Source organism: Bos taurus, chromosome 7 (assembly GCF_002263795.3).
Source record: "Bos taurus isolate L1 Dominette 01449 registration number 42190680 breed Hereford chromosome 7, ARS-UCD2.0, whole genome shotgun sequence".
Classification (NCBI taxonomy): Eukaryota; Metazoa; Chordata; class Mammalia; order Artiodactyla; family Bovidae; genus Bos; species Bos taurus.
This window is the reverse complement of record NC_037334.1, coordinates 3,105,673-3,122,898: the sequence shown is the minus strand read 5'-3', so window position 1 is coordinate 3,122,898 and position 17,226 is coordinate 3,105,673. Positions and strand designations below refer to the sequence as shown.

The window sequence follows — 17,226 nt, the reverse complement described above, 5'->3', positions numbered from 1 at the left end:
TGGACATGAGAACCAAGGAATGAGATAAAGGCTACTGGACACCATTCACCATCTGAAGCAGAAGTAGCATGATGCTATTACCTAGGTCCATATAGTCACAGCTATGGTTTTCCCAGTAGTCATGTATGGATGTAAGAGTTGGACCATGAAGAAGGCTGCTGCTGCTGCTGCTGCTGCTAAGTCACGTCAGTCGTGTCCAACTCTGTGCGACCTCATAGACGGCAGCCCACCAGGCTCCCGTCCCTGGGCTGAGCACTGAAGAAGTGATGCCTTCAATTTCTGGTGTTGGAAAAGACTCTTGAGAGTCCCTGAACTGCAAGATCAAACTAGTCAATCCTAAAGTAAATCAACTCTGAATATTTATTGGAAGGACTTATGTTAAAGCTGAAGCTCCAATACTTTGGCCACCTGATGAGAAGAGTCTACTTAATGGAAAAGACTCTGATGCTGGGAAAGATTGAAGGCAGGAGAAGAAGGAGGTGGCAGAGGATAAGATGGTTGGATAGCATCACTAACTCAATGGACATGAGTTTGAGCAAACTCTGGGAGATGGCGAAGGACAGAGAAGCCTGGCAAGCTGCAGTCCATGGGGTCTCAAAGAGTTGGACACAAGTCAGTGACTAAATAACAACAACCATGTTAACAAACCGTAGAATAAAAACCGTATGATCATCTTAAGTCCTAGCCACAGTTATTAGAGAAGAAAAGGAAATAAATGGAATCCAAATTGGAAAAGAGGAAGTAAAACTGTCACTGTTTGCAGATACTATACATAGAAAATCCTAAAGAAGCCACCAGAAAACTCCTATTAATCGAGATCATCAATGAATTTGATAAAGTTGCATGATAAAAAAATTAATACACAGAAATCTCTTACATTCCTATACAGTAACAATGAAAGATCAGAAAGAGAGATTAAAGAAACAATTTCATTTGTCATTGCATCAAAAAGAATAAAATACCTAGGAATAAACCTACCTAAAGAGGCAAAAGACCTGCACTCAGAAAACCATAAGAAATGATGGAAGAAACAGAAAGTTACACAGACAGATGGAAAAATATACTATGCTCTTAGACTGGGAGAATCAGGATTGTCAAAATGACCATACTCCCCCCCAAAAATCTACAGATTCCATGCAATCCCTATTAAATTACCAATGGAGTTTTTCAGAGAATTAGAAAAAATTTGTACAACTTGTATGAAAACACAAAAGACCCCAAACAGCCAAAGAAATCTTGAGAAAGAAAAACAGAGCTTAAGGATTTAGGCTCTCTGACTTCAGACTATACTGCAAAGCTACAGCAATCAAAATAGCGTGGTAATGGGACAAAAAGGGAAATATAACTTAATGGGATAGAATAGACAGTCCAGAGATAAACCTATGCACTTGTGGCTACCTAATCATGGTAAAGGAGACAAGAATACACAATGGAGAAAAGACAGCCTCTTCAATAAGCAGTGTGGGAAATCTGGTCAGGTATACGAAAAGAATGAAATTAGAATATACCCTAACATCATACACAAAAATAAACTTAAAATGAATTAAAGACCTAAATGTATGGTCTAATACATAGGGGCAGAACATAAGCAGAACACTCTTTGACATAAATTGCAGCAAGATCTTTTTTGATCCACCACTTACAGAAATGAAAATAAAAATAAGCAAATGAGACCTAAGTAAACTTAAAAAGCTTTTGCACAGCAAAGGAAAAATAAACAAAATGAAAAGACAGCTCTCAGAATAAGAAAAAATATTTTCAAACAAATCAACTGATATGGGATTAATCTCTAAAATACAGAAACAGGCTCACGCCTACAATACAATCCAAGAAAATGGAAAGAATATCTAAACATACATTTTTCCAAAGAAGGCATGCAGATGGCAAAAAACACATGGATAAAGGCTGAACATTAGTTATTCAGTTCAGTTCAGTGGCTCAGTCATGTCTGACTCTTTGCGACCCCATGAATCACAGCATGCCAGGCCTCCTTTCCATCACCAACTCCTGAGTTCACCCAAACTCATGTGCATCGAGTCGGTGATGCCATTCAGCCATCTCATCCTCTGTCGTCCCCTTCTGCTCCTGCCCCCAATCCCTCCCAGCATCAGGGTTTTTTCCAATGAGTCAACTCTTCACATGAGGTGGCCAAAGTATTGGAGTTTCAGCCTCAGCATCAGTCCTTCCAATGAACACCCAGGACTTGTCTCCTTTAGGATGGACTGGTTGGATTTCCTTGCCGTCCAAGTGACTCTCAAGAGTCTTCTCCAACACCACAGTTCAAAAGCATCAATTCTTTGGTGCTCAGCTTTTTTCACAGTCCAACTCTCACATCCATACATGACCACTGGAAAAACCATAGCCTTGACTAAACGGACCTTTGTTGGCAAAGTAATGTCTCTGCTTTTCAATATGCTATCTAGGTTGGTCATAACTTTACTTCCAAGGAGTAAGCATCTTTTAATTTCATGGCTGCAGTCACCATCTGCAGTGATTTTGGAGCCCAAAAAGATAAAGTCAGCCACTGTTTCCACTGTTTCCCCATCTATTTGCCATGAAGTGATAGGACTGGATGCCATGATCTTAGTTTTCTGAATGTTGAGCTTTAAGCCAACTTTTTCACTCTCCTCTTTCACTTTCATCAAGAGGCTGTTTGGTTCTTCACTTTCTGCCATAAGGGTGGTGTCATCTGCATATCTGAGGTTATTGATATTTCTCCCGGCAATCTTGATTCCAGCTTGTCCTTCTTCCAGTCCAGCGTTTCTCATGATGTACTCTGCATATAAGTTAAATAAGCAGGGTGACAATACAGAGCCTTGACGTACTCCTTTTCCTATTTGGAACTAGTCTGTTGTTCCATGTCCAGTTCTAACTGTTGCTTCCTGACCTGCATACAGGTTTCTCAAGAGGCAGGTCAGACCACCTGAACGTTAGTTATTAGAGAACTGCAAATCAATGCTACTATGAGGTATCACCTCACACCAGTTAGAATGGCCATTATAAAATAATCTACAAACATTGTTGGAGAGGACATGGAGAAACGGGAACCCCCCTACACTGTTGGTGGGAATGTAAATTGGTAAAACCACTATGGAGCATAGTATGGAGGTTCCTTTAAAAACTAAAAATAGAGCTACAAGCTGATCCAGCTATCCACCTCCTGGGCGTATATCCAGAGAAAACCTTAAGTTGAAAGGATGCATGCACCCTCGTGTTCATTGCAGCACTATTTACAGTAGCCAGAACATGGAAAAAACCTAAATGCCCGCAACAGAGGAATAGATAAAGAAGATGCGGTACACATATACAATGGAATATTGTCGATGTTGTTTAGTCAACAAGTCCTGTCCAACTCTTTGTGACCCCATGGACTGCAGCACACCAGGCTTCCCTGTCCCTCACCATCTCCCAGAGTTTGCCCAAGTACAATGGAATATTACTCAACCATAAAAAGGAATGAAATAATGCCATTTGCACCAACATGAATGAACCTAGAGATTGTCATACAGAGTGAAATAAATCAGAAAAAGATAAATATCTTATGATATCATTTATATGTGAAGACTAGAAAAGTAGTACAGATGAATTTATTTGCAAAGCAGAAATACAGTCACAGATGTAGAAAACAAACTTATAGTTACCATGAGGAGAAGGAGGTGGGATTAATCTGGAGATTGTGATTGACATATATACACTACTATATATAAAATAGATAACTAATGAGAACCTACTGAGAGAATCTAAACAGAGAATGCTATTCAGTGCTCTGTGGTGACCTAAATGGGGAAAGAATCTTAAAAAGAGTGGATATATGTATATGTATAACTGGTTCACTTTGCAATGTAAAGCAGCTATACTCCAAGAAAAATTAATTAAAAAAATAAAAACTTCTGTCTTCCTAAAGACAGTATTGAGAAAATAAAAATGCAAAGGATTAGACTGAAAGAAAAAATGTTCACAACTATATGTGTGTGTGTGTGTGTGTGTGTGTGTGTGTGTGTGTGTGACAAAGGTCTTACATCCAGGCTGTATAAAGATCTATTTAACTTACATGCAGAACACATCATGCAAAATGCTGGGCTGGATGAAGCACAAGCTGGAATGAAGATTGCCAGGATAAATATCAATAAACTCAGATATGCAGATGACACCCTAATGGCAGAAAGTGAAGAACTAAAGAGCCTCTTGATGAAAGTGAAAGAGGAGAGTGAAAAAGTTGGCTTAAAACTCAACATTCAGAAAACTAAAATCATGGCATCTGGTCCCATCACTTCATGGCAAATAGATGGGGAAACAATGGAAACAGTGACAGACTTTATTTTCTTGGGCTCCAAAATCACTGTGGGCAGTGACTACAGCCATGAAATTAAAAGATTCTTGCTCCTTGGAAGAAAAGCTATGACAAATGTAGACAGCATGTTAAAAAGCTGAGACATCACTTTGCTGACAGGTCCACATAGGCAAAGCTATGGTTTTTCCAGTAGTCATGTACAGATGTGAGAAATGGACAATAAAAAGGCTGAGCGCTAATGAATTGATACTTTTGAACTCTGGTGTTGAAGACTTCTGAGAGTCCCTTGGGCAGCAAGGAGATCAAACCAGTCCATCCTAAAGGAAATCAGCCCTGAATATTCATTGGAAGGACTGATGCTGAAGCTGAAGCTCCAATACTTTGGCCACCTGATACGAAGAACTGACTCATTAGAAAAGACCCTGATGCTGGGAAAGACTGAAGGCAGGAGGAGAAGGGGATGACAGAGGACAAGATGATTGGATGGCATCACTGACTCAATGGACATGAGTTTGAGCAAACTCCAGGAGATGGTGAAGGACAGTGAAGCCTGGCGTGCTGCAGTCCATGGGGTCGCAAAGAGCTGGCCACGACTGAGCAAGTAAACAACAAAACAACAAATCAAAAGTAAAAAGACAATGATCTCAGTAAAACATGTTAAACACTCCAATAGATACATCAAAGTGAAAAGATGGACAAATGTTGTTAGAAAAATGCAAATTAAAACCACAGTGAGCTATCACTTCACACCCACTAGCAGAACAAAAATTTAGATGAGTGAATAACATCAGGATTTTTGTTTCCAAGGGGTAACAGAGAATGGATTTACCTTCCGATCTAAAACAACAGCATCAAAGAATGGAAAAGAGAATAAATGGGCAAAATACGGAAAACAACAGATAGTGAGCATCCATGCAGTGCAGGACAGTGATTCCTAAACAAGGGAAAGCAAGCACGGTAATCTCCAGTGGGCTGTCTGGGGAGATTTCACATTGAGGCAAGGAGGAGGATCTTCCTGGTGTCTTCCAGAGCTGAGGATGCAAAGTCAGGCGTCTAAGGATCCAGACTGGATGGAGTTCACAGAACAGAGCACTGGAGAGGAGAGAGCTGCATGGAGAGGGTACCAAAACTTGCAGAGTGCTCCCTCAAGCCAACCATGAGTGCTGATCAGCACATGCATGTGATGAAACCTCTGAAAGAATTAGAGAAATAGTCTCCATAGCTTACACAGGTCAGCAACAGTTTCTATTTCCAAGAGCCAGACTGGAAAAGCCTCATAATTCAGAGAACATCAAACAGTGTCATCAGAAGTACACGGCCTCGATGCCAGGGAAAAGTTAGCCCTAGACTAAATCCTGCTCAGGTCCTGACAAAGTTTAAAAGAAAGCCTCAGAAGAAGTTTTCAAGTAATTTAGTTGCATTCAGAATAAAGCTGAAGAATTTTTAAAAGAATGTAAAAGTAAGGTAAAATTCACAATGGCTAACTCTCAATTGAAAATTATCAGACCTGCAAGTAAGTAGAAAGAGGACCCATAGCGAAGAGAAAAAGCAATCAAGCCACAGAAATAAGCACAGATGAGGCCGATGAGAAACGTTGCAGACAAGCACATCAGCACAATGACCACAGGGATCTCATGTATTTGTGAAGGTAGAGGGAAAACTAAACAGATGGTGTTGTGACAAGGAGTATATTAAGGTAATGACACTTCTAAAGTTGAAGACCACGATATCTGAGATGACACAGACACTGGATGTGCAGATCAGACATGGAAGAAAAGAATATTGGTGAACCAGAAGACAGAACACAGAAGAAAAGGCTGAAAATATGAACAGAGAACTAGTGAGCTGTGGGAGAGCTTCAGGCAGACTAATACTTTTATAATTGGAGTCCTGGAAGGTAGGACACAGGTTTATTGTGAGGAACCGCTTATACATTTGTAGAGGCTGAGCACATCCACAAGCCACAGAAATTCAGGAAAAGATCACAGGCAGGTTCAAACCATGGGCTCTTTGAAAAGATCACTCTAGCCAGACTAATCAGGAAAAACAGAGAGAGACTGACAATATCAAGTGTTAGAAAGGTTACATCTCTACAGATAGTACAGATATTAAAAATAAAAAATATTTTTACTGAGCATGTATGCAGAGTTCATATATGTAGTTGAATAGCCAGCCAAAAATAAAAAAAAAATTTTAAACATTTATTGCCAATAAATTCTACAAGATCTATGAAATGGACAAATTCCTTAAAAGACATAGACTAGCAAAGCTTATTCAATAAGAAATAGATAACCAAAATAGCCCTACATTTATTAAAGAAATTAAATGTATAGTTACCAATCTTCCTAGAGAAAAATTTTCTTCCTAAAAACACTTTAGGCCCAGATGGCTTCATTGGTAAGTTCTACGAGACATTCAAGGAAAAATGACAAAAATAATCCACAAACTCTTCTAGATAATTAAAATTGGAAACACTCACGAGTAGTGTATGAGGTCAGCATTATCCTGATGCCAAAATCAGACAAAGATATCAAAAGAGAAAATACCAGGCCAATATCCCTCATGAACATAAATGCAAAAATTCTTAACTAAGTTTTAGCCTATCCAATTCAACAGTATGTAAAGAAAACAATACATTATGACCAAGTGGGATGTATCCTGGAATGCCAGGTTGGTTTGACATTTGAACATCAATTCATATAATTCAGTATATTAACAGACTGAAAAATAAAAATCATATAATTGTCTCAATAGATGCAAAAGAATTAACAAATTCTGACATTTGGATAAAAACTTTCAGCAAACTAGGAACACAAGGGAACTTCCTCAACCCTTCAAAGGCATCTATGAAAAATCTACCAACATCATACTCCAATGTGACGCTGTGTGCCTGTTCCCCCTTCTCAAGAACAAAGCAAGAATATCTACTTCACCACTTTTATTCAACATTGTCTTAGAGTTTCTAAGCCAGTGTGACAGGCAAGAAAAAAATGAAAGGTATCTGGAATTGAAAGGAAGATTCAAAAATGTTTTTATTCATAGATAACACCAACATCTATGGAGAAAATTCCACAGAATCTATGGGGGAAAAAAACTGCTATAACTAACAAGTGAGTTTAGGAAGGATACAGGACCAGTGTACTAAAATCAGTAGTATTTCTACATACTAGTAATGGATAATGGAAATGGAAAATGAAAGAAATAATATCATTTAAAATAGCATCTATCTCGTAGACTAAAAAGAAACAGTTGGTCTAGAGGGCAAGTTGAAGGTTTAGGAGAAAGGAGAGATGATGGCTTAGCCTGGAGACAACGAGAACAAATGCTTGCTAAATCTTCTGGATGAAGTAGGTTGGTGGAAATTTCATCCTCCAAGGCAGGGAAGATGAAGGCCCCATAGCAGGTTGTACGGGGAAAGATGATGGCATCAATTTCCTTGTAAAACCTGCTATACAACACGAGAGAAGGGGAATGGCTTTTGAAAGCAGGAAGAAGGAGCTGTGCTGGTAGGGGGAAGTGGGGATGCTAGGTGGAGAGTCTCAGTAGAGCAGGGAGACGGGGAGAAGGCCTACCAAGAGGCTGATGGCCTCATAGGAAATACATTGTCAAGTCTCACTGGAGCCAGAGAATAGCAAAAGGGGAAGGGAGTGCTGATGAGGACCTTGGACAGCTTCAGCCCCTCTGCCCTCCCTACTCACATGCTTCTACGATCATGCCCCCACCCTTTCTGACCCGCGAACCCTGACTTGGAGGTGTGTGCAGGCAACAGCCCAGCCTCTCTTGACCCAGGGAGATGGAGACCAATGGTAGCATGCTTCTCCCACCAACGCTGGTGGAGGTGCTGGAGATGATGCGGAGGGTTCAGTGCACCAAAGGAGAAGGCAATCTTGAGTGCAGAAGGAGTTGGAGGCTGAGTGACAGGCAGGCAGCAAGGATGCCACAGAGGAGGCATTCACACCCTGAGTCTGACCCTCTGAATGCCAGCCCCATGGATCTTGCAGTCAACTCCTCTGGGCTTCGGTTCTGACTCACATCCCGAGGAGAGCTGCACCGTGTCTCCAGTGGTTTTGGGATCAAGTGACTCTCACCACCTGCCTAACTCAGACCAGCCGGAACTGAGGTCACTGCCATTCCCAGGAGGAGGGTCAGCTTCACTCAGTCTTGGGGGCACCAAAGGCTGGGCAGGTGCTGAGGCTTGCTCCATCCACAGCTGAGCCCAAGCCGCACCGCCTACAGGACATAGACCTACAAGTGGCCCCAAGCGTCCTACCCAGGCCGCCTCACTCGACATCTCCACAGGGTGGCAGTGCTGTCCCAGAAGAGGACTTCTGGCAGGCGGCTACTCAAACACTAACGGCACCACGGGGAAGCGATCACACAAAACTTAGCACGTTAGAATGGCTGGGATAACATAACACCTTCACTTTACAAGTGAGCAAAGCCTCAGAGTCAGGCTTCTAGGCCTCACAGGAAGCCAAGATTCCGGGACAATTGATGCACAGATCCTAATGGTCACGATGAGCGTCTAGGATTCCAGAGAGTCCATGGTGCTGATTTTAAAATTATTTTTTCTTATGGTTCTAAGACTCCACATGTGGCTCCCTGCTTTGAGAATCAAGTGATGCCAAGATCCGATGGCTCAGCTCTGGGCCCCATGATTCTGTGACTGAGTGATGCCAGCATTTCAAGAGTTCATTCATTCTGTTAAGCAGAATTCAGCATGTGGCTACTTGCCTGCATTCTAAGTCGATTCAGTTGTGTCCAGCTCTTTGCGATGCTATGCAATGGAGCCCTCCAGGCTCCTCTGTCCGTTTAATTCTCCAGGCAAGAATACTGGAGTGGGTTGCCATACCCTCCTCCAAGGGATCTTCCCAATTCAGGGGTTGAACCTGTGTTTCTGAAGTCTCCTGTGTTGGCAAGCAGGTTCTTTACCATGTGGCTACTTAGGGAGTTAGAAAACTCAGTGGCCCTACTTTTTGACTCTTGGATTCCATCCTCCTCCTCCCCGCACCCCTCTGCAGAGATCCACAATTCCCACATCACCAGGCTGCCTCTGCCATCCAAGGAGGGCAAGCTGAAGGGCAATGCAGCCTGGGAATTCCCTGGAAATGCAATGGTTAGTACTCAGCACTTTCACTGCAGTGGCCCAGGTTCAGTCCCTGGGTCGGGGGCGGGGGGAACTAAGATTCTGCAAGCTGCATGGTGTGGTCAAAAAAGAAAGAGTACACCCTGCAACCAGAGCAGGCTCAGCCATATCTCCTGCACTCCCAGTCCTAAATGGCGGGGATGGAAAGTTAGGGTGCCGACATAAAGACACAGGAGGTAGGGCTGCACACAGAAGTCTGCATTACTGGGGATGTTTGCCAGCCTTTGACGATAGCTTCCCATGCAACATCCAGAGCCTTGGCTCTTGGTGATCCAGGAGCAGATGTCCTGAAAGGCATGAAGAATCCCTGGGGTGTGAGGTCTAGAAATCAGAATCCTTCTGCCCTCAGCCTCTGCCCCTCACCCTGAGCCTACTTTTTCTGAACAAGGAGGGAACTGACCTAAGGTTCTGGTCACAAATCAGAGCCTCTGATCAAAATCAGAATGGAACTCTCAGGGGAATTTAGAAGAGGTAAGCATGTGAGGGGAGAGCCAGCTATGGGATGCTATCTTGAGACAGATGCATTTGTTCTCAAAGCGACTTCCTTAAACTTCTGCAAATGCTTTTTCCAGGGACTCCAGAAGGCAGGGAACCAAGCCCACCAGGTACCTCACCCTTCATTCACAGGAATCAGCTCAGAGAGATGGACAGGCACAGACCAAGTTTGTTCTCCTGTGGACACACGCCCCCACTCGAGCCCTGTCCATCCCGTGCCTGTGTGCTCAGTGGCTTCAGGCGTGTCCGACTCTTTGTGACCCTGTGGACCGTAGCCCGCCAGGCCTTTCTGTCCATGGGATTCTCCAGGCAAGAATACTGGAGTGAGTTGCCATGCCCTCCTCCAGGGGATCTTCCCGAACCTGGGATTGAATCGGCATCTCCTGTGTCTCCTGCATTGCAGGCAGTTTCTTCACCTGCTGACCCACCACCCGGAACCCTCTCTCCATCCCAGCCATAAACTTTTCAGGCTTCTGCCATGCAGCCTTCAGAATTATGAGTCCCTCCACGAGGAATCAAATCTCGGAAGGACTTACATTGTCTACAGATATGCAAGTTTCAGAGAGACTGAGACCCCAGTCCTGCATTGACTCCTTCTGGGGATCTGGCGGGGGGGCTATGTTATGAATGTCACCGAGCCTCCTTGCCTCCTTCAGAGACGGATGTTTCCAGGGGGCATGGATGAGACCACGGCCCCACAGCACTGGGCAGAGCCTGGGCACCCAGAGCATGTGGTATTGTCACTATCTTAAGAGCATTTGGGAAGCCATCTCATCCGACTGCCTACCTTTACCAGGAGAATCTTCCAGAGGGACAAGAAGAGGTGAAAAATTCACTAGATTTGAACTGTAGAGGAGAGGTTCTTAGAACACTAACAAAACTACAAACTAACTTGAAAAGATGTGGGCCAATAGTAAGGACCAATGCACACACACACAGCAAGATTAGACACAAGGCAGGACACATGAAGAGGTGTACCTGCAGCCAGGAGAGCGATGGAGGAAGCAGAAAAGCCAGACGACTCATGCATCTCATGAGCGGCGCACTTAAGATTCATAGTTCCCAAAGTGCGTGCCGAGGCACCGTGGAGTGCCACAGCAAATTCCCAGGGCATTGCAGGATACTGCAAATGTTCAAGGAACAGGTAGCAATATGGTCATCTGGAGAACAGATACCTACTAGCTCCAGGTAATTCTGTCTCAGCTTGGATGGTGGCATCTTGCTTTGTGAAGCTCCGTTTCTGGCTTTTGCTGTGATTAGAAAGCAAGTGCCAAGAGAAAACTGATGAAGAACAGGAAGCAAAGTGTCTCACCTGAGGCTGCAGCCACATGCTTCCCATGGGTAAGTGACTGCAGTTATGTGAGGATGAAATAAATATAGCATTTTTTTCCTTTTAACTTACATAAATTTCTTTTCCCAAGAGCTACTAACTAGTACATTATTTGGACCTATGCTATGCTATGCTAAGTCACTTCAGTCGTGTCCGACTCTGTGCAACCCCAGAGACGGCAGCCCACTAGGCTCCCCCGTCCCTGGGATTCTCCAGGCAAGAACACTGGAGTGGGTTGCCATTTCCTTCTCCAATGCGTGAAAATGAAAAGTGAAAGGGAAGTCGCTCAGTCGTGTCCGACTCTTAGCGACCCCATGGACTGCAGCCTATCAGGCTCCTCCGCCCATGGGATTTTCCAGGCAAGAGCACTGGAGTGGGTTGCCATTTCCTTCTCCAATTTGGACCTAATAAAACTATACATAGCTAAACAAAACTATTATGCATTTTTTTGGCCTGAGGCAAAAAAGACAGAAAATGGACAGAAATTCTGCCTCTGAATATAAGCACCTCCCTCTGAAGAGCAGATGTCCCAGTAATGACAGCCCCACAGCAGGTCACGGAAGCTGCCAGAAAGAGCTTAGAACCAAATGGGCCTGGAGGTAAAAAGAGCACCCCTCCTCTGACTTTAGACTTTCACCCTTTCCTCTTGTAGTCCCTCCAAGGTCACAGCTGCAGGGCTTCTCAGCTACCCAAAGCCTCTCCTGTCTCCTCTCAACTTTAAAAAAAATTTTTTTGCCACTTTATTTTTTAATCCCTCAACTTTTTGAAAAAGAAGAAAGAGACTGATTAGTCATTTAGTGTCTGAAAGCCTGGCGGCCCTTTCCCCAGTACTGGAAGGATTTCTACCTGATACCTACCAGACTAGGATTCAAATGCTACTACGGACCAGGGTTCACTAGCTCAGAAGGCAAACTGCCCTCTCATCTGGGCTCCGGCCCCCACACTGGGTCCTTGCCCTCCCTTCGCCGTTTCCTAGCAGGGACCGCCAACGCTCCTGGGACCATACCTTCCTTCCCCTCTGGGACAACTCTGGAAGGAAGCAGCCCCAAGGGGCCTCTAGAAGATCTATGGTGAGGCAAAAAAAAAAAAAGAAAAACTTTTCTCCAAGGGCATCCATAATTCTTCAGAATGTTGTATTAGACCTGAGACCATGGGCCAGTCCTAGAAGCTCCCATTGTGTGACAGCAGAGGGCGCTGCCAGGAAGGCCTCCTCCCCTTCAGCTTCAGGGAAGGAACCCAGACTCCATGGCCAGCGTGAGCAGGGAGCAGCAGCGCAGAGCAGACATGCCACACCACAAGGCTGACTCTGTCCTTAAGTCAGGCTGCAGAATTTCCAGCTGAACATCAGGGGGCAGGAAAGAATCCCATCTACTCAGCTATAATGGAAACATCCCCTTCCTGCCCCTGTACTTTTCACTACCCCAACCTGGGGACGGCCCCTATCCCCATGATCCTGGGCTCCTCAAGGGGCTTCTATGATACCCAGAGAAGGCACTGGGATCCCCGTTTCTTCATGCCACAACCCCCATGAGAGCCTCACAGGGTCTGTGGAGGGCTGGTAGCCCTCACCATCTGGACTCGGGTGGCACTGCTCTCCAGACTTTCCTCTGAGGTCCTGCTACCCAACTAGGGATCGCTGTTCCCCCTCTTCTCTACACTTACATGGGCTGTTTGAGGTCAAAGCCTCCAAAAAACTACAGAATGGCAGCAAAGGAAAAGTACCCTGCAAGATCAGGAATGTGGAAAGGGCCATCTCCAGAAGCCCCCAGCGTGGCGCCACCGTGCAACTTGCCCTGGCTACAGCTCGCCCAAAGGCGCACTGCGATGCACATTTTTTAGGGAACTCTGAAGACCTGGGAGTCTTCATGTGGGAGAGGAATCAGAGCAGTTATCTCTCTCTCTGTCTCTCCCTGCACCATAGGAGGCTGCCCAAGCTCAGGGTGCCCAGCCTCTCTCTTCCTCTCTACCACATAACTTAGGCAGAGAGCAGGGACCAAATGAATGGGCTGATTCATTTCCCAGTGGCTTAGAGGTAATGAATCCACCTGCAAAGGAGGAAACACGGGTTCGAGCTCCAGGTCAGGAAGACTCCCTGGAGAAGGAAATGGCAACTCACTCCATTGTCTTGTCTGAGAAATCCCATGGACAGAGGAGCCTGGTGGGCTACAGTCCACAGGGTCACAGGCAAGCAGGGACCAAATGAGAGAGAAGCAAGCAGCAAAGGAAGACTGGAGGGGCGTGGCAGATGAGGAGGCAGGAGGCAGGACTTCGGAGACAGCACCCACCAGCTCCGTCCTCCCGAGAGCCCGTCACAGTGGGACAGTCCACCGTTGGGTAGGACACAGCTATCCACTCCTCTTGTGTGTGAGGAGTCAGCAGCCTCTAATCCCAGGGCCCCACAGTTGGGGAGGGGGGTGGGAGCCTGCTGCATCAGGATTGGCCCCACCCTACGCCCACAGCCCAGGTCCCCAGTAATGCGATAATTGGGTGGGATTTTCACTGAGAGAGAGGGGAAGTCCAGAAGAGGACGAGCTAACTCCCCAACCTACCTCATTCCAAAACTCTTCCCTCCTTCCCTCTGCGGGTGAGGGGGCACGGTGACTCAGAGGAGGGGTAGAAGGACCAGGCATGCGTAGACTCAACTGGATCCCACTGGCAGTGCCTGGAAAAGGCAACACTCCTTGAAAGAGAATGGCTCTTGCTCACAAGCACCCGCTACAGATGGGAAAACCAAGGTGGATGGGCCAGCATGTCATGGGCTATGGCCTGCCTCTAGTTGTCCAGCCCGTACTAAACCTGTAGGGTCACTAATTCACTCTCTGCCCTGAGAAGCAGCCACATGCCAGCCAGAGGCCTCTCGGTGGAGCCACACACTCTGCAGATCACATGGTAAGGCAAGGCTCAGGGCTCTGGAGAGGCAGATGGTCCACACGAAGAGACAATACAGAAGAGCCTGGAGTTGGGGTTTTTATTCACAGTTCTCCTCTCAGTTGCAAAACAGTAGCATGGATTCCTGCCCCCCACCCCTTTATTCACAGTCATTGAGACTGACTGGGTCTCCTGCTAATACACAAAGTGGGGGAGGGAAGAGAAACTGGGAAGACCTCTTGACTTGGATCTTCCTATCCCCAAATAACTCTGGCTCCTGTCTCCCTGGGCTACAGATGAATATGCAAACAGAGCCTTTCAGTGGGCTAGGAGCTAGAGAACTGGCTAGCCACTCTTTGTGACCTTGGATAAGTCACTTACCCTCTCTGGTCTTCCCTTTCCCCATCAGCAAAAATCATAAGGCTTACCCGAGTTGTCAGAAATCACTTCTGGCTGAAGAAGCCAGCAGCCCTGGGCAGACTGTGGTCCCAGAGCCTGGGCACCAATTGGCTACACTGTCCCTGGGGCCCAGAAGCGCCAGGACTGCTGTTCCCTTCCCTAGTGGTGTGTGGAGAGAACGTGTAGACCCCAACACCTGGACCCTAAACAGAGCTGGGCTGTTTCCCAATAGTGACCTTCAGAAACGTGGCTGCACCCTAGATGCCCACCCAGCAGCTGTCCCCAGGCAGGCCTCGCCTTGTCCTGGCCGCTCGCCATTGGCCCAGCTCCCAGCAGAGCCGCAAGGCGCAGCTCAAGGAGCCCAGCCTCGGACGAACGGGCCCCCAGTAAGGGGATGGACGAAATGGAGCCGCAGCCCAAGCACCTGAGGGCGAGGGGCAGAGCGCGCGACGACACAGGAGCGGGATCGGCAGCGGGACAGCGCGTCCCACAGTGAGCGCAGGGAGCGCGGGGCTCCAAACCTCAGGAACCGTCCATGAGCCCCGAGGGGGCGCGGCCCGGGAGCTCAGAGGGGTACCTGCGGACTCTGTAACCTCTGTCCGGCCGCCGCCTGGCCAGCTGGCAGTCCGGCACAACGCAAACCTTGCAGCCGGCGCACCCGCGCACCCCCGCACACCCCTGGCACCCCCGCGCTCCTCGCGGCCACGGGAGGGGCGGGCGCCGCAGCCGCCTCCGAGCTAGCTCCCAGGGCCCCGCCCGCCCCCTGTCTGCCCCGCCCCGGCCCCGGCCCCGGCGGGCGCCCCCCGCGGCGCTGCCCCGCCCCCGCCGTCCCGCGCTGCCCCGGGCCCCGGCCCGCCGCCCGGCTGCCGGCCCACCTGGCTCAGCGCCGCCCTCGGAGCCCGCGCACCCGCGCTCACCCGCGCACCCCGCGCACCCCGCGGCCGCAGGAGGGCCCAGCGCCGCCGCCCGCGAGCTCCCAGGGCCCGGCCCGCTCCGGCGCCCGCGCTCTCGGGGCGGACTCCTGGCCCTCCGAGATCTCCCGCCCGGCGATGGCCCCGCTCGGATATTTCATATTCCTCTACGGCCTGAAGCAAGCGCTGGGCAACTACCCGATCTGGTGGTGAGTGAGCCTTCTTCACGTTCTCCCCGGCCTGTGTGCGTCCCCCAGTCACCGTCCCCTCGGGCAGGGCCCCGCGGTGGCCCGGAGCCCGCGCTCTGCCCTGCCCTCCTGTTCCGCGGGTGGTTTGTTTTCCTTGGCGGCCACTTTCGACCTGTTCGGGCCGGGGCTGGGACGCGGGTGGCGGAGTTTCCGGGGACATAGATCTCTCGGGCATAGAGGAGCTCCCGGCGTCGGACGGGGCGAGCAGTGAGCTGCGAGAGGCAGAAACTGGATCCACACGAGTGGCACGAACGCTTGGGCAGCCCGAGGTCAAGAGAAGCCAGGAGTACAAGCTGGGAGAGGGAGATCCGCCTGAGACTTTCCTTAAGGACATGTCTTACACACCACACACGCGCACACACACCTTAAAGCAAAGTCAGTGAGACAAGACCGAACAGCTCGAAGCAGCGTAGTTACGTAAAGACTGCGGGGACCCGGCCGGGAGTGGCGGGCGCACCGCGGCCAGCACCTGGCCCTGCTGCGTCTTCCTGCTGCAGTCCCGAACGAGATGTAAGAAGGGGCTTCGGGAGAGGTAAAGAGGGAGAAAGCATCGAGTTTGAGGGCTCCTTAGTGAGAGGCTCCGCAAACCCACATCCGAGACGTCTTCCACCCCCAGGCAAGACACATTCCCGTGAAACCCTCCTAAACCTGGTGATGGAAGGGCAGATGAACCAAGAGAAGGTCCTGAGGGTCTACAGCACAAATCCTGAGGGGAGGAGGGAAGCTACTTCGGTAGAGTCCCCACAGGCAAGGGTCACTCCAGCTCCCCAGGGGCGAGGGCAAGGGCTCTCTGAGATGCTCAAGATTTGACGAACACAGCTGGGGGAAATAAGGGAGCCGAGGGGCCTGAACGCGCCGCTGGAGGAGACCCAGATCAGAGACAAGCCTTCACATACACATGCGCGCGCACGCACGCGCACACACACACACCAGGAACTCTCTCCGACGGCTTGCCTGGAATTATAATAATTATGCCGAGGGGAAGTTGGGGCGGGGGGAGACTGAGTGAGCCGAAGTACATCTAATCCGATAATAATTTTTCTCTTCGAGATTGTTCAGGAGCGGGGGCGCCCTAGATGTGGGGCGCGGGTCCAGGCGCAGCCTGGCGGGACGGGGCGGGGCTCAAGAAGGAGGCACCGGCGGGTACGAGGGCTTGGGAGAGATGGCAGGGCGGCGGGGACGTGTTGCGGAGACCCCGGCGCGTCCCGCACCCGCGCGGCACCTGCAGCTCCTGGCTGCGGCGGGCGTGCCTACGAACGCGGGGACACTGACTCCCGGGGAACCAGAGAAGCGCGTCGGAGAGAGCCCTCGGCCGCCTGCTGCCGCGGGGGCCTCTAATTAGAACCCGCCGCCGCTGCATTCCTGGGCGCTAGAGGAAGCGCCTTCGCCCCCGCGCTTCTTCCAGAAAGAAGGGCCCTGTCACCAGCCTCTGGCCACCCAACGCCGTTGAATGTTTGTCCTCTCGGCCCTGGGCGTCCCTGCCCTTGCTCCCCTCAACACACCTATGCCACCCCTTCCGCCTGGGCCAGATGTGTTCC

General features: G+C 48.7%; 1 protein-coding gene across 1 annotated transcript in view; it reads left to right on the top strand.

Annotated features, from left to right (window-relative positions):
* Window positions 1–15,578: 15,578 nt before the first annotated feature.
* The window catches only part of WNT3A (Wnt family member 3A), a 70,736-nt gene continuing 69,088 nt past the window's right edge, over window positions 15,579–17,226 (top strand). Inside the window, exon 1 of the mRNA XM_024995392.2 lies at window positions 15,579–15,649. Within this exon, the coding sequence (XP_024851160.1) occupies window positions 15,579–15,649 (71 nt within the window). The remainder of the gene's footprint in view (window positions 15,650–17,226) is intronic.